Here is a 13,861-nt window from a genome sequence, read left to right on the forward strand (position 1 = left end):
CATTCAGTGCTCCACAGTTTTAGCCACTTCCTCATTTCCCTGGTCCTACAGGGAATAGACATTTATCAAGTGCCTATCTGCTAATTACTCTGTTAGGAGCTGTGATCATTCTCTGGCTTAAAACCTTTCCAAGCCTCCATTGCTGAAGGGATGAACGCCTCGCTTCTTGCCACAGCATGTAAAAGCTTCTGATAATCTGTTTCACCTGACATTTCAGCTTTCTCTCTCACCCTGCCCTGATGTACTTGCTCCAACCACAATGAATCAATGGCTTTTCCTTAATTTGGGTCACACACTCTTAAACCTCTAACTTTGCCCATGCTGTTCCCTGTATTTAAAATATCCTTTCTACCCTTTTCTGAAAAACTCTCATTCATCCTGTGCAACTTCATCTAGTACCTAGAGAAATGCCTGGCCCGTGAAGCTGTTCAATAAATATGGAATGAAGTTAAATTTCACCTTCTCTCTAAAACATTCTATAATTTCCAGGCTGTTAGTCAGTACATCTCTCATGCTCCACAACCCGCTGTATGCACTTCTACCAAAATCCTGTCGCATACCTGACTGTGAATCCTTTGAGGGAAGGGATGGTGTCTTAGGTCTCTTGGAACCACAAGACTGTGCCAAAGTGGACGTAAAGTGACCCTGATGATTAAATACTCACTTCTTATGTTTTTGGAATCCTTAATTCACACTGGAAATGGTATGCATCATTTGATATCCCCGAAACTCACAAAATTTGACATTGGTCTCCAATGAGCCCTGGCCCTGCTCTAGAACTGAATACCCTCCAGTCCATGGTGTGAAGATAAGGTCTGAGTCTGTCCTCTATTACCTAGTCACTGTTTAACCTTGGGAAGACATTTAACACCTCTCACCTCAAAAATAGAAGTATTTTTTCTTTTGTAAAATAGGAATAATTATATCTGCTTTTCTTACCTTGTGGAGCAGTCATGAGGATCAAATAAGAGTACATGTTGGAAACTGTTTTTTAACTTCTAAGGATTATAAAACTTTCCAAGTGCTTCCCTATTCAAAATATAGCAAAATAAAATGTAACACCTCCTTTAATCTTACATGATCTTTATTTTTTTCCAAAAATTTTCCCACAAACTTTGGCCAGTTTGATGCATTGTATCTACTCTCTCTCTTCAACCCCAGGGATTCTGTTTTCTTTACACCCATATCACTGGCAGTTCATTCATCACAATTTTCAGTAATTTCCCATGGACACTCTTCTGTCCTTCCCTCACTGGACTTGACTTCAGTCCACCTCTCCCTGAGACATTCTCTTCATTGGAATCAGTGGATTCCTGAAACATGGATTCTGATAATATCCTGCCATGTATAAAACCCCACAATGATACTTCTTAGCCTACAGAGTAAAATTCAAACTCCTTAGGAAGGTGTCAAGCCCACCATCCTGCAGTCTCTGCCTACCACTTCATTTGCATTACCTAATGTTACCCTCCTAACACATACCCTACCCATACAAAATTACTTCTGTTTCTAGAAAGTGTTGTGCTCTTTCACATGCCGCCCAAAAAACAGCCTGGTGCAATCTGGTCATCTTTTAGGCTTGGTTCAAAATATCATCTCTTCCGGGAAGCCTTTCCTGACCTAAGTTTTCTATTTCTCTTCATTCCATGCAGAAGTAGATATCCCTATCCTTGTGTTCCCAGACTCCATGACCACATCTTGATTAAGCATGACCTTCCCACTATTCTCTAGTTACCACTTAAATATTTATTTCCTCTACTAGACAGTGAGATCTATGGGTACAAGGAATATGTTTTATCTCTCTCTATATGTCTAGCTTCTAGCAGAATTCCTGGTTAGAGCAAGCAATTGCTAAGTACTTCTTGACTAAATGAGTGATATAAGCATTATTTGTACTATATTCTTATTCCTTTGTCACATTTTGTGCACTTTTTAGAAATATTTTTGTTGTTGTTGCACTCTGGTTTTCACAAATTTAGAAAAAATTCTGGCAAATGCTATAATTTACTCAGAAGCTATTCTGCATTGAAATAGTAGATTTGGTTTTCTTTGGGAGATTGAGTGCCTACTGTCTGTGCTATACCTCCATAGGTTTATGACATGTCCCTGATGTACACAGGAGCTCTTGCTCACCTGCTGCTTTTGGCCTTGGCAGTTTCCAGTTGTTGGGTAAGGAGCCTGGCAATCGTGGTGAAGCTGTTGCTCATGCGGAAGATATCTCTGCTCTGAGGGCCCAGGATGGAGGAGAAAGCATCAGTGATACTCTTAATCTCCAGCAGGAGAATATGATGAAACGAATGTTCCATGTTGGCCAACTGACTCACCAGGAAAGGCAGACAGCTCCTGGCTCTCTCCTGCCAAAAACAATGAAAAACAGTGTGCACTGTTGGTGGGAACATAAACTGGTACAGTTACAATGGAAAACAGTATGGACGTTCCTCAAGAAATGAAAATATATAATTACCATATGGCCAGCAATCCCACTTCTAGGTATTTATCCAAAGGAAACAAAATCATTATCCCAAAGAGATTTCTGCACTCCCATGTTCATAGTAGCATTATTTATTCATAATAGTCAGGACATGGAAACCACCAATGTGTCCATAAAAGGATCAATGGACAAAGGAAAATGTAATATATATACACAATGGAATACTATTTATCCATAATCATGTCATTAAAAAAAGAAGGAAATCCTACCATTCACAACAACATGGATGAACCTAGAGAGCATTATGCTAAGCAAAATAAGCCACATGGAAAAGGATAAATACCATGTGGTATCATCTATATGCAGAAATGAAAAAACAAACAAACATAAAATGTTGAACTTTAACTGAGAGAACTCTGAGGGAACTTGGGTAGGTGGGAGAAATAGGGAGAGGTTGTTCAAAGGGTGCAAACTTACTTTTAGCTATAAGTTGAATAAGGTCATGTATAACATGGTGACTATAGTTGATAACACCATATTGTATAATTAAAATATACTAAGAGAGAACTTAAATGTTCTCATTTATCCCCCCCCAAAAAAGGTAAATACGTGTGGTGATGGATGCATTAATTGACTCTATATGGGGGAATCATCTCATAATGAATATGTATATCAAATCATCACATTGTACTTATTAAATATCTTGCAATTGTACTAGTCAATTATACATCAGTTAAGGCTGGAGGGGAACTAAAGAACAATGAAAAAAAAAATCTGTATTTTAAAAGAAAACCACAGTTCCCTGACCAGCAGATAATGTTTCTACAGGGAGCTGAGAGAGCTAGCTAAAGCTAAATAATGTCTCATTCACAGTGCCTCTGAATTGGCTTCTTTGAGATTTTAACCTTTGTCCTGATGATGAGTAACAAACGTTATTCCTTTCTTAAAAATACATCAAAAGGGGAGAGGAAGCAAGATGGCAGAGGATTAGGAGACTGAAATATCATTAGGTCCCAGTAGTTCAGCTAGATATTTATCAAACCATTCTGAACACCTACAAACTCAACAGGAGATTGAAGAGAAGAAGAGCAGCAATTCTAGGAACAGAAAATCAACCACTTTCTGAAAGGTAGGACATGTGGAGAAGTGAATCCGAACCAATGGGAAGATAGACCATGGTGGCAGAGGGGCTGGCTCCCAACAAGTGGTGAAGCAGCAGAGCACAATATCAGAACTTTTTGAAGTCTGGACATCATTCCAGAGGCTAAGCAGGAATGGAGACCTCATGGGGACAGTGTGGTCTCAGGTCCCATGGGGTCACAGAAAGACCAGGGGTGTATGAGTGTGACAGAGCTGCCAGGTGTTGGAGTGGGGAAGCCGGTTATAGAGACAGAGCCGAGGAGTGAGCTCTCAGCTCAGGGTAACCTTGAACCATGATCTGAGGCACATTCGGGCTGCTGCTCTTTGAGCAGGGACCCCACAAGTGGCAGATCCAGAGAGACACCTCCTTCCTCCTCCAGGAGGAGTGGTACAGGAATGCACAGCAGGAATCTGCTGAGTTTGGAGACTCCAAAAGGGGCCATGCACCAGAGACAGAAACGCTCAGTCACAGGATGGATGAGCTTGGAATGTGGCTGGAGACCAGTGAGATGGGAAAGTTTTGACAGCTTTTCTCTGAAGGCACACTGAGAAGTGGGGCCCTGAGCTCTTGGCTCCTCTGGACCGAAGAATGGGAGGCCGTCATCTACATTCCTGTCCTCCAGAACTCTATGAAAAGTGATTAGGGAACAAAAGCTCCTGAGAGCAAACCCGAGCAGATTACTTTGCCTGGCTCCCAGCAAGGGCAGTGCAGTTCGGCCTTAGGCAAAGATAGTTGATGCTCACTGCAGGCCCCTTCCCCAGAAGATCAGCAAGAACATCCAGCCAAGACCAAGCTCACTAATCAAGGAGAACAGCTGAACTCCAGAGCTAGAGGAAAGCAACGCACAGAATTCATGGCTTTTTTTTCCCCATGATCCTTTTGTCTTGCAATTAAATTTTTTTAATTTTATATTTTTCTTATTCTATATTTTTAACTTTTCCTCTTTCTTCTTTTAACATTTTTTAACTATTTTATCTTATCAATACCTTTAAAAAATCTTTTTAAATTTTCATTGTTATAGTCATATTTTATCCTTTCATTGTATTTAACCTTACTTTTTTGTACACATATACATTTCTTTCTTTAAAATTTTGGGGTACAATTTCTTCTAATAGATCAAAATACACCCTAAATCTAGCACATGGCTTTGTTCTAGTCTTCAGCCTGATCACATTCTCCTCTTTTTTTTTTCTTTTCTAACCAAATTATCTTATCAATTCTTTTTTAGAATCTTTTTAAGTTTTCATCTTCACAGTCATATTCCATCTATTCATTATGTTTACCATTATTTTTGTATATATATGTTTTCTTTCTTTAAAATGTTGGGAAGTCTCTTCATCTAAGAGACCAGAATACACTCCAAAACAAGTAGGGGCGCTGTTCTATTCACCAGTTATATATACGTATATACACGGAAGATATTAGAGAATCCCTTTCTGGAAAAATACAATCCCTTTCTGGAGAAATAAAATAACTAAAATCTAACCAAGTTGAAATTTAAAAAGCTATTAATGAGGTACAATAAAAAAATGGAGGCTCCTACTGCTAGGATGACTGAGACAGAAGAGAGAATTAGTGATATAGAAGACCAAATGACAGAGAATAAAGAAGCTGAGCAAGAGAGAGACAAACAACTACTGGACCACAAGGGCAGAATTCAAGAGATAAGGGATACCATAAGACAAAACACTATTAGAATAATTGGGATCCCAGAAAAAGACAAAAGAGAGAGGGGGGCAGAAGGTATATTGGACCGAATTATAGTAGAGAATTTCCCAAATATGGCAAAAGGAACAAGCATCAAAATCCAGGAGGCACAGAGAAACCCCCCTCAAGATCAATAAAAATAGGTCCACACCCTGTCATCTAGTAGTAAAACTTAGAAGTCTTAGTGACAAAGAGAAAATCCTGAAAGCAGCTCAGGACAAGTGTTCTGAAACATACACCAGTAGAAATACTAGATTGGCAACAGACTTAACTACCAAGACCTGACAGGCCAGAAAGGACTAGCATGATACATTCAGAGCAATAAATGAGACAAATATGCAGCCAAAAATACTATATCCAGCTAGGTTTTCACTGAAAATAGCAGGAGAGATAAAAAGCTTCCAGGACAAACAAAAATTAAAATAATTTGCAAACACCAAACCAGCCCTACAGGAAATATTAAAAAGGGTCCTCTAAGCAAAGAGAGATCCTAAAAGTAATAGAACAGAAAGGAACAGAGACAATGCACAGTAACAGTCATCTTACAGGCATTATAATGGCACTAAATTCATATCTTTCAATAGTTACCCTGAATGTAAATGGGTTAAATGCCCCAATCAAAAGACACAGGGAATCAGAATGGATAAAAAACCAAGATCCATTGATATGCTGTCTACAAGATTACCATTAACGGACATCAAAAGAAGGCTGGGGAGGACAATCTTTATATCAGATAAATTAGATTTTAAACCAAGACTATAATAAGAGATAAGGAAGGAAACCATATCATACTTAAAGGGTCTGACCAACAAGAAGATCTACAATTTTAAATATCTATGCCCCTAACATGGGACCAGCCAACTATATAAACCAATTAATAACAAAATCAAAGAAACACATTGACAATAATACAATAATAGTAGGGGACTTTAACACCCCCCTCACTGAAATGGACAGATCATCTAAGCAAAAGATCAACAAAAAAATAAAGGCTTTAGATGACACACTTGACCAGATGGACATCACAGATATATTCAGAACATTCCATCCCAAAGCAACAGAATACACATTCTTCTCTAGTACACATAGAACATTCTCCAGAATAGATCACATCCTGGGTCACAAATCAAGTCTCAACCAGTACCAAAAGATTGGGATCATTCCCTGCATATTTTCAGACCACAATGCTCTGAAGCTAAAACTCAACCATAAGAAAGTTGGCAAGAACTCAAATACATGGAAGCTAAAGAATTCTTTCTACTAAAGAATGAATGGGTCAACCAGGAAATTAAAGAAGAATTTAAAAATTCATGGAAACAAATGAAAATGAAAACACAACTGTTCAAAATATGTGGGGTACAGAAAAGGTGGTTCTGAGAGAAAAGTATATAGTGATACAAGTTTTTCTCAAGAAACAAGAAAGGTCTCAAGTACACAAGTTAGTCCTACACCTAAAGGAGCTGGAGAAAGAACAGCAAAGAAAGCCTAAACCCAGCAAGAGAAGAGAAATAATAAAGATCAGAGCAGAAATCAATGAACCAAAAGAACAGTAGAACAAATCAACGAAACTAGGAGCTAGTTCCTTGAAAGAATTAATAAGATTGATAAACCCCTGGCCAGACTCATCAATAAGAAAAGAGAAAGGACCCAAATTAATAAAATCATGAGTGAAAGAGGAGAGCTCACAACCAGCACCAAAGAAATACAATTATAAGAACATATCATGAACAACTATGTGCCAGCAAATTTGACAATCTGGAAGAAATGGATGCATTCATAGAGCCATATAAACTACCAAAACTAAACCAAGAAGAAATAGAAAACCTGAACAGACCTGTACCCAGTAAGAAGATTGAAGCAGTCATCAAAAATCTCCCAACAAATAAGAGCTCAGGGCCAGATGGGTTTCCAGGGAAATTCTACCAAACATTTAAAGAAGAATTAATACCTATTCTCCTGAAACTGTTAAAAAAAAAATAGAAATGGAAGGAAACTTCCAAATTCATTTTAAGAGGCCAGCATTACCTTAATCCCAAACCAGACAAAGACCCCATCAAAAAGGAGAATTACAGACCAATATCCTCAATGAACACAGATGCAAAAATTCTCACCAAAATACTAGCCAATAGGATCCAACAGTACATTAATAGAATTATTCACCACAACAAAGTGGGATTTATTCCTGGGCTGCAAGGTTGGTTCAATATCCACAAATCAATGTGATACAATACATTAATAAAAGAAAGAACAAGAACCATGTGATACTCTCAATAGATGCTGAAAAAACACTTGGCAAAGTACAGCATCCTTTCTTGATCAAAACTCTTCAAAGTGTAAGGACAGAGGATACATACCCAATATTATCAAAGCCATCTATGAAAAACCCACAGTGAATATAATTCTCAATGGGGGAAAACTGCAAGTTTTTCCACTAAGGTCAGGAACACAGCAGCATAGTACTATTCAACATAGTACTAAAAAAGTCTTAGCCTTGGCGATCAGAAACAAAAGGAAATTAAAGGCATATGAATCAGCAAAGAAGAAATCAAACTCTCACTCTTTGCAGATGATATGATACTTTATGTGGAAAACCCAAAAGACTCCACTCCAAAACTGCTATTAACTCATACAGGAATTCAGTAAAGTGTCAGGATATAAAATCAATGCACAGAAATCAGTTGCATTTCTATACACCAAGAGCAATGGAGAACAAAGCAAAATTAAGAAGTCGATCCCATTTACAATTGCACCAAAAACCATAAGATACCTATGAATAAACCTAATCAAATAGGCAAAGAATCTGTACTCAGAAAACTATAAAGTACTCATGAAAGAAATTGAGGAAGACACAAAGAAATGGAAAAATGTTCCATGCTCATGGATTGGAAGGACAAATATTGTGAAAATGTCTAAAAGCAATCTACACATTTAATGCAATCCCTCCCAAAATACCATCCATTTTTTTCAAAGAAATGGAACAAATAATCCTAAAATTTATATGGAACCAGAAAAGACCCATGAATAGCCAGAGGATAGTTGAAAAAGAAAGCCAAAGTTGGTGGCATCATAATTCCGGACTTCAAGCTCTATTACAAAGCTGTCATCATCAAGGCAGTATGGTACTGGCACAAAAACAGACACATAGATCAATGGAACAGAATAGAGAGCCCAGAAATAGACCCTCAACTTTATGGTCAACTAATATTTAACAAAGCAGGAAAGAATGTCCTGTGGAAAAAAGACAGTCTCTTCAACAAATGGTGTTGGGAAAATTGGACAGCCACATGCAGAAAAATGAAATTGGACCATTTTCTCAACACAACACACAAAAGCAGAGTCAAAATGGATGAGAGACCTCAATGTGAGACAGGAATCCATCAAAATCCTTGAGGAGAACACAGGAAGCAACCTCTTCGACCTCAGCCACAGCAACTTCTTCCTAAAAACATCGCCAAAGGCAAGGGAAGCAAGGGCAAAAATGAACTATTGGGACTTCATCAAGATCAAAAGCTTTTGCACACCAAAGTAAAAGTCAACAAAACCATAAGACAACTGAGAGACTGGGAGAAGACATTCACAAATGACATATCAGATAAAGGGCCAGTATTGAAAATCTATAAAGAACTTACCAAACTCAATACCCAAAGAACAAATAATCCAACCAAGAAATGGGCAGAAGACATGAACAGACATTTCTGCAAAGAAGACATCCAGTGGCCAACAGACTCATGAAAAAATGCTTCACATCACTTGGTATCAGGGAAATACAAATCAAAACCACAATGAGATACCACCTCACACCAGTCACAATGTCTAAAATTGACAAGTCAGGAAATGACAAATGTTGGCAAGGATGCAGAGAAAGTGGAACTCTCTACACTGTTGGTGCGAATGCAAGCCGGTGCAACCACTCTGGAAAACAGCATGGAGTTTCCTCAAAGAGTTGAAAATAGAGGTACCCTATGACCCAGCAATCACACTGCTGGGTATTTACCCTAAGGATACAAATGTAGTGATCCAAAGGAGCATGTGCACCCAAATGTTTATAGCAGCAATGTCCACAATAGCCAAACTATGGGAAGAACCTAGATGTCTATCAACAGATAACTGGCTAAAGAAGATATGGTGTGTATACACACACACACACACGCGCGCGCGCACACACACAATGGAATACTATGCAGCCATCAAAAGAAATGAAATCTTGCTATTTGCAATGATATGGATGGAACTAGAAGGTAATATGTTGAGCGAAATAAGTCAATCAGAGAAAGGCAATTATCATATGATCTCTCTGATATGAGGATTTTGAGAGCCAGGGTAGGGGATTGTTGGGGTAGGGAAGGAAAAAATGAAACAAGATGGAATTGGGAGGGAGATAAGCCATGAGACTCAATCTCACAAAACAAACTGAGGGTTGCTGGGGGGTAAGGGGGTAGGGTGGTTGAAATTATGGACATTGGGGAAGGTATATGCTGTGGTGAGTGCTGTGAAATATATATACCTGACGATTCACAGACCTGTACCCCTGGGACAAATAATACATTATATGTTAATAAAAATAATTTTAAAAATACATCAGTAGACTCATTTGCCTATCTTGTCAAGTCAAAACCTCTTGACTACCACTGAAGACCTCACTCCATGCATCTACTCTTCCCAACTTTGTGTCCTCCTCAGGGCAGTGTCCATGTCTGTGATTCAGTAATTGCCTGCAAGGGGAAGGCTGGTCAGTGGCACCCTTGATCCATCCTTCTGTCAGGTGGTGCCATGGTGTGCAACGTTTACCTCCTCTCCCCAGGGTATTTTCACTCATTTGTTCATTTTAAGCCTCTTTTAACATGTTATGAATTCTATGTGCCTGGTCAAGTGACCAGATCATATTATCTACCTGTAATCAAGTTAATGCTCACAAATGAGTAAAATCAGTTCCTTTAGAGAAACAGAAGATGAAAGACAATATGAATAATGCAGGCATGAGTACAAAACAGGCAAAATATCTTAGCTGATAGGTCTCCTATATCTATCTCTTCCTGAACCATGAGGTACCATGATTAATCCAACATGAATGGAAGTTGGCCAAGAAATTCAAAATTATCAAAGGATAGTTGAACCATATATTTGTACCCAATATAAATGATGATATACAATTAATAAAGATAATTTTAAATATATGGTTTATTATGGTTTATTTCATCTTTAATTCCTCCTTTAAAATCCCTTTTTAATGTATTAAAAAACTGTTTATTATGTTACTCTAGTAGAAAATATATATAATTATAAATAAACATATGCTGGAAATTGATGTTCCAAATTCTTTTGAGTGATGGGTGTATAGGTCTAAATTACTTTTCTATCTTGATATTCCCTTCTACCCTTTTTTCCAGCACTTAAGCCTTAATTTCTTTCCAGAAATAACTTCTACCCTATCTCCTCCATGAAGCCATTCCTAGTGACCTTTTCTGTCTGAATTTTCACTGCATTACAGACTTTTTAAAAAATCTAATTAGTACTTGATTGCATTTGATTATTTGTGTATTCATGTTTAATTTAATCACCAGGTAGGTATTGCATGCTTTAAATATGCCTGCGCTAGATTCTAGATGACAAAGGTGAAGAGGTGGACTCTGCCTTGGAGGGACTTGCAATTCCCCCTTCCATTTATAATTCACTAATGGTTGTATATACCAGTCAGGTCTCCTAAAGGGGCTCTTTCTCAACATCAATCATCAGCCTGGCACAGAATTGAGCCTGTAGAGCCTACACCCAGTGTATAAGTCTTGTTTCACTCATTTAAGCAAAACCTATATGCCAAAATATGACTTTATAAATAAAATATATAGTTGCAAAGGAATTTCGTGCTTTACAAGAAGTATTTATTACAGAACAGATTTAAGTAGTTAAGTTCCCTAGTCTTTAATACTTAATTAGGTTTTCAAGGATTTCTTGTACAACTGCACTGGAACACATCTCTTGGGGATGTGGAGTACAGCTGCCAATCAATCCCTTAATAATTATTTCTTAAGAGCCAGTCAGTCACAGTGCTCTGTCTGGGTGTATGGGAAGATTTCATGAGCTGGACATCTAATGAAGAGACATTTATTCATTAAAGGATAAGAATGTTAGATGACTAAAAAGTAGAGGTTGTTGGAACAAGTTCCTGACAGCCCATTTGATACCTTGGCTCATACAATTGCCAGGTTGCAGAGTGACAGTTGAATGCTCTTGAGTCTAATAGGTTATTTTGCAAAACATAGATGCTTTCATTCATGCAAGGTCTCCATATGTGAATTCACAGTATGCAATGCATCACAGGGACATTTTGCACTCCCCATTTAAAGGCAAAACCTGAATTTGGGGGTCCCTACCATGTGCCAGTTTCAGTTTCAGGAGCTAGGAAAACATTAGTGAAGGAAAAGGTTAAAAGCCCCTGCCATCACAATGAGGCAAGCAGACAATAAACAAAATACTTTTGTAAAATATATCATGTGTTGGAAAAAGAAATATGCGTCAAAGAAAAATGAAGCAGGATGGGGAGTTGCAGGGAAGGGAGTCAATGTTAAATAGTGTAAGAAGATATGGTCCATATATACAATGGAATATTACACCTCCATTGGAAAGGATGAATATCCAACTTTTGTATCAACATGGATGGGATGGAGGAGATTATGCTGAGTGAAGTAAGTCAAGCAGAGAGAGTCAATTATCATATGGTTTCACTTATTCACGCAGAATAAGGAATAACATGGTGGACATTAGGAGAAGGAAAGGAAAAGTGAATTGGGGGAAATCAGAGGGGGAAATGAACCATGAGAGACTGTGGACTCTGAGAAACAAATTGAAGGTTTTGGAAGGGAGGGGGATGATGGGATAGGTGAGCCTGGTGGAGGAGGGCTCTGGGTGTGGTGCATAAACAATGAATCTTGGAACATTGAAAAAATAAAATAAAAAAATAGTATAAGGCAGTCAGATCTCACAAAGAAGGTGACATTTGGATTTAACTGAATTTTAGAATCTAAACTCAACATTCTCAGTAGCCACAGAAAATAACTATAGTAACACTTGCCGTGCTCGATACAGGGAAGTTAGGAAGATATGAAATTCGGCATGTGGGGCACTTTACTACAGAGAATGTAATTTCAAATTTCAAGTAACTTCTCTCTTCACCTTCAGAATCAGATTCTTCTTTCAGCACTTTTTAAAACCATGGCGCAAACATTTCATTTGCTTATCCAAGAAGTGTCCTTATGGTTTTATTAAGAATTCTTCTTACTATAAAAATTAGCAAGCCCTTTATTATTTTTTTTAAAGATTTTATTTATTTGTCAGAGAGAGAAAAAGATGGAGCACAAGCCAGGGGGTGGGAGGCAGCAGGCAGAGGGAGAAGCAGACTCCTTGCTGAGAAAGGAGCCTGACTCAGAGCTGGGTCCCAGGACCCAGGACCCTGGGATCATGAACAGAGCCAAAGGCACATGTTTAACTGACGGAGCCATCCAGGTGTCCCTAGCAAGCCCTTTCTTTAAAGGATGTGTCTTCCTAAAGGTGAAAGGGACTGTGTGGGTATTTTCGGAAACCAATACAATTCTGTATGGTCTTCTGGCAGCCAAATTGAGCTGAAGGGAAAATTAATCACAGTGCAGGAACAAGAAAAATTATAACTGCTCTGGAACTAACATATGAAACCAAGCCAACCTCACATCGTTTGTTTGAAACCTTGGAGAATGTCCATGTACCTTACAGGGGTAACAGATGTGATTTTGGATTAGAAAGTGTAGTGTTAGGGTAGGAAGGGGGTTTGAAGATTCTGATTTCTTTCTCAACTCCATGATATTTTGTCTCTGGGGAGCCAGTGACTTCATTTTTTCTGTTTTCAGTCATTCCACTGGGGGTAAGGTCAGCAGCACCTGTACGCCTTAATTGCAGGCCTGACTTCATCCCTTCTGACAAACTACTTAGTATAAAAATAATAATAGCTGACCCACAGGGTATACTTAATCTAAGTGCCAAGCCTATTTGGCACACTTTTTATGTGTTTATTCATGAAATCCTCCCAATAATACTCTGAGAGGAGAACTGTGATCACTTTAATTTTATAAGGAGGAAACTAAGGCACAAACAGAAGACTAACTTGCTCAGGGTCACATATGCCTTTTCTGCCTCTAAAGTTGTGTACTTGCTGGGGATACCCACAGTCCCTCCCGTCCAGAGACCCCAGCCCGCTCACACACATATTTTTCTACTTTTTGTTTCTACATATTGCTTATTGTCAGTTATATGGTCCTTGATTTTGTGATATATAAATCGTAAATGCACCGTGAATACAAGAGAGAGCAGCAGATCTAAAATTTTTTGGTTTCTGAATCTCCTTACTCTGTTAAACATCACAGGCGACCCCAGAGAGTTTTTGTTGATCTGAGTTTTACCTATTCCTATGTGCCCTATATTGTCACATGTATTAAGTTAAAACTGAGAAATCAAAAATAAAACAAAACAAAAAACAAAAAAGAACATGGCTGGTGGCACTTTGGGTTGTCAACCCTGAGGAATGGGAGGAAGGGCTGGTTGTCCAGTCAGTCCATAGG

At 38.4% G+C, this 13,861-nt stretch overlaps 1 protein-coding gene across 6 annotated transcripts in view; it reads right to left on the reverse strand.

Moving 5' to 3' along the window:
• VEPH1 (ventricular zone expressed PH domain containing 1) overlaps positions 1–13,861 on the reverse strand; it is a 249,980-nt gene that overhangs the window by 128,374 nt on the left and 107,745 nt on the right. For all 6 annotated transcript variants that reach the window (XM_044251673.1, XM_044251670.1, XM_044251672.1 and 3 more), the window contains exon 7: positions 2,134–2,354. In XM_044251673.1, coding sequence (XP_044107608.1) covers positions 2,134–2,354 — 221 coding nt within the window. The remainder of the gene's footprint in view (positions 1–2,133; positions 2,355–13,861) is intronic.

This window comes from Neovison vison, chromosome 6, assembly GCF_020171115.1.
Source record: "Neovison vison isolate M4711 chromosome 6, ASM_NN_V1, whole genome shotgun sequence".
Classification (NCBI taxonomy): Eukaryota; Metazoa; Chordata; class Mammalia; order Carnivora; family Mustelidae; genus Neogale; species Neogale vison.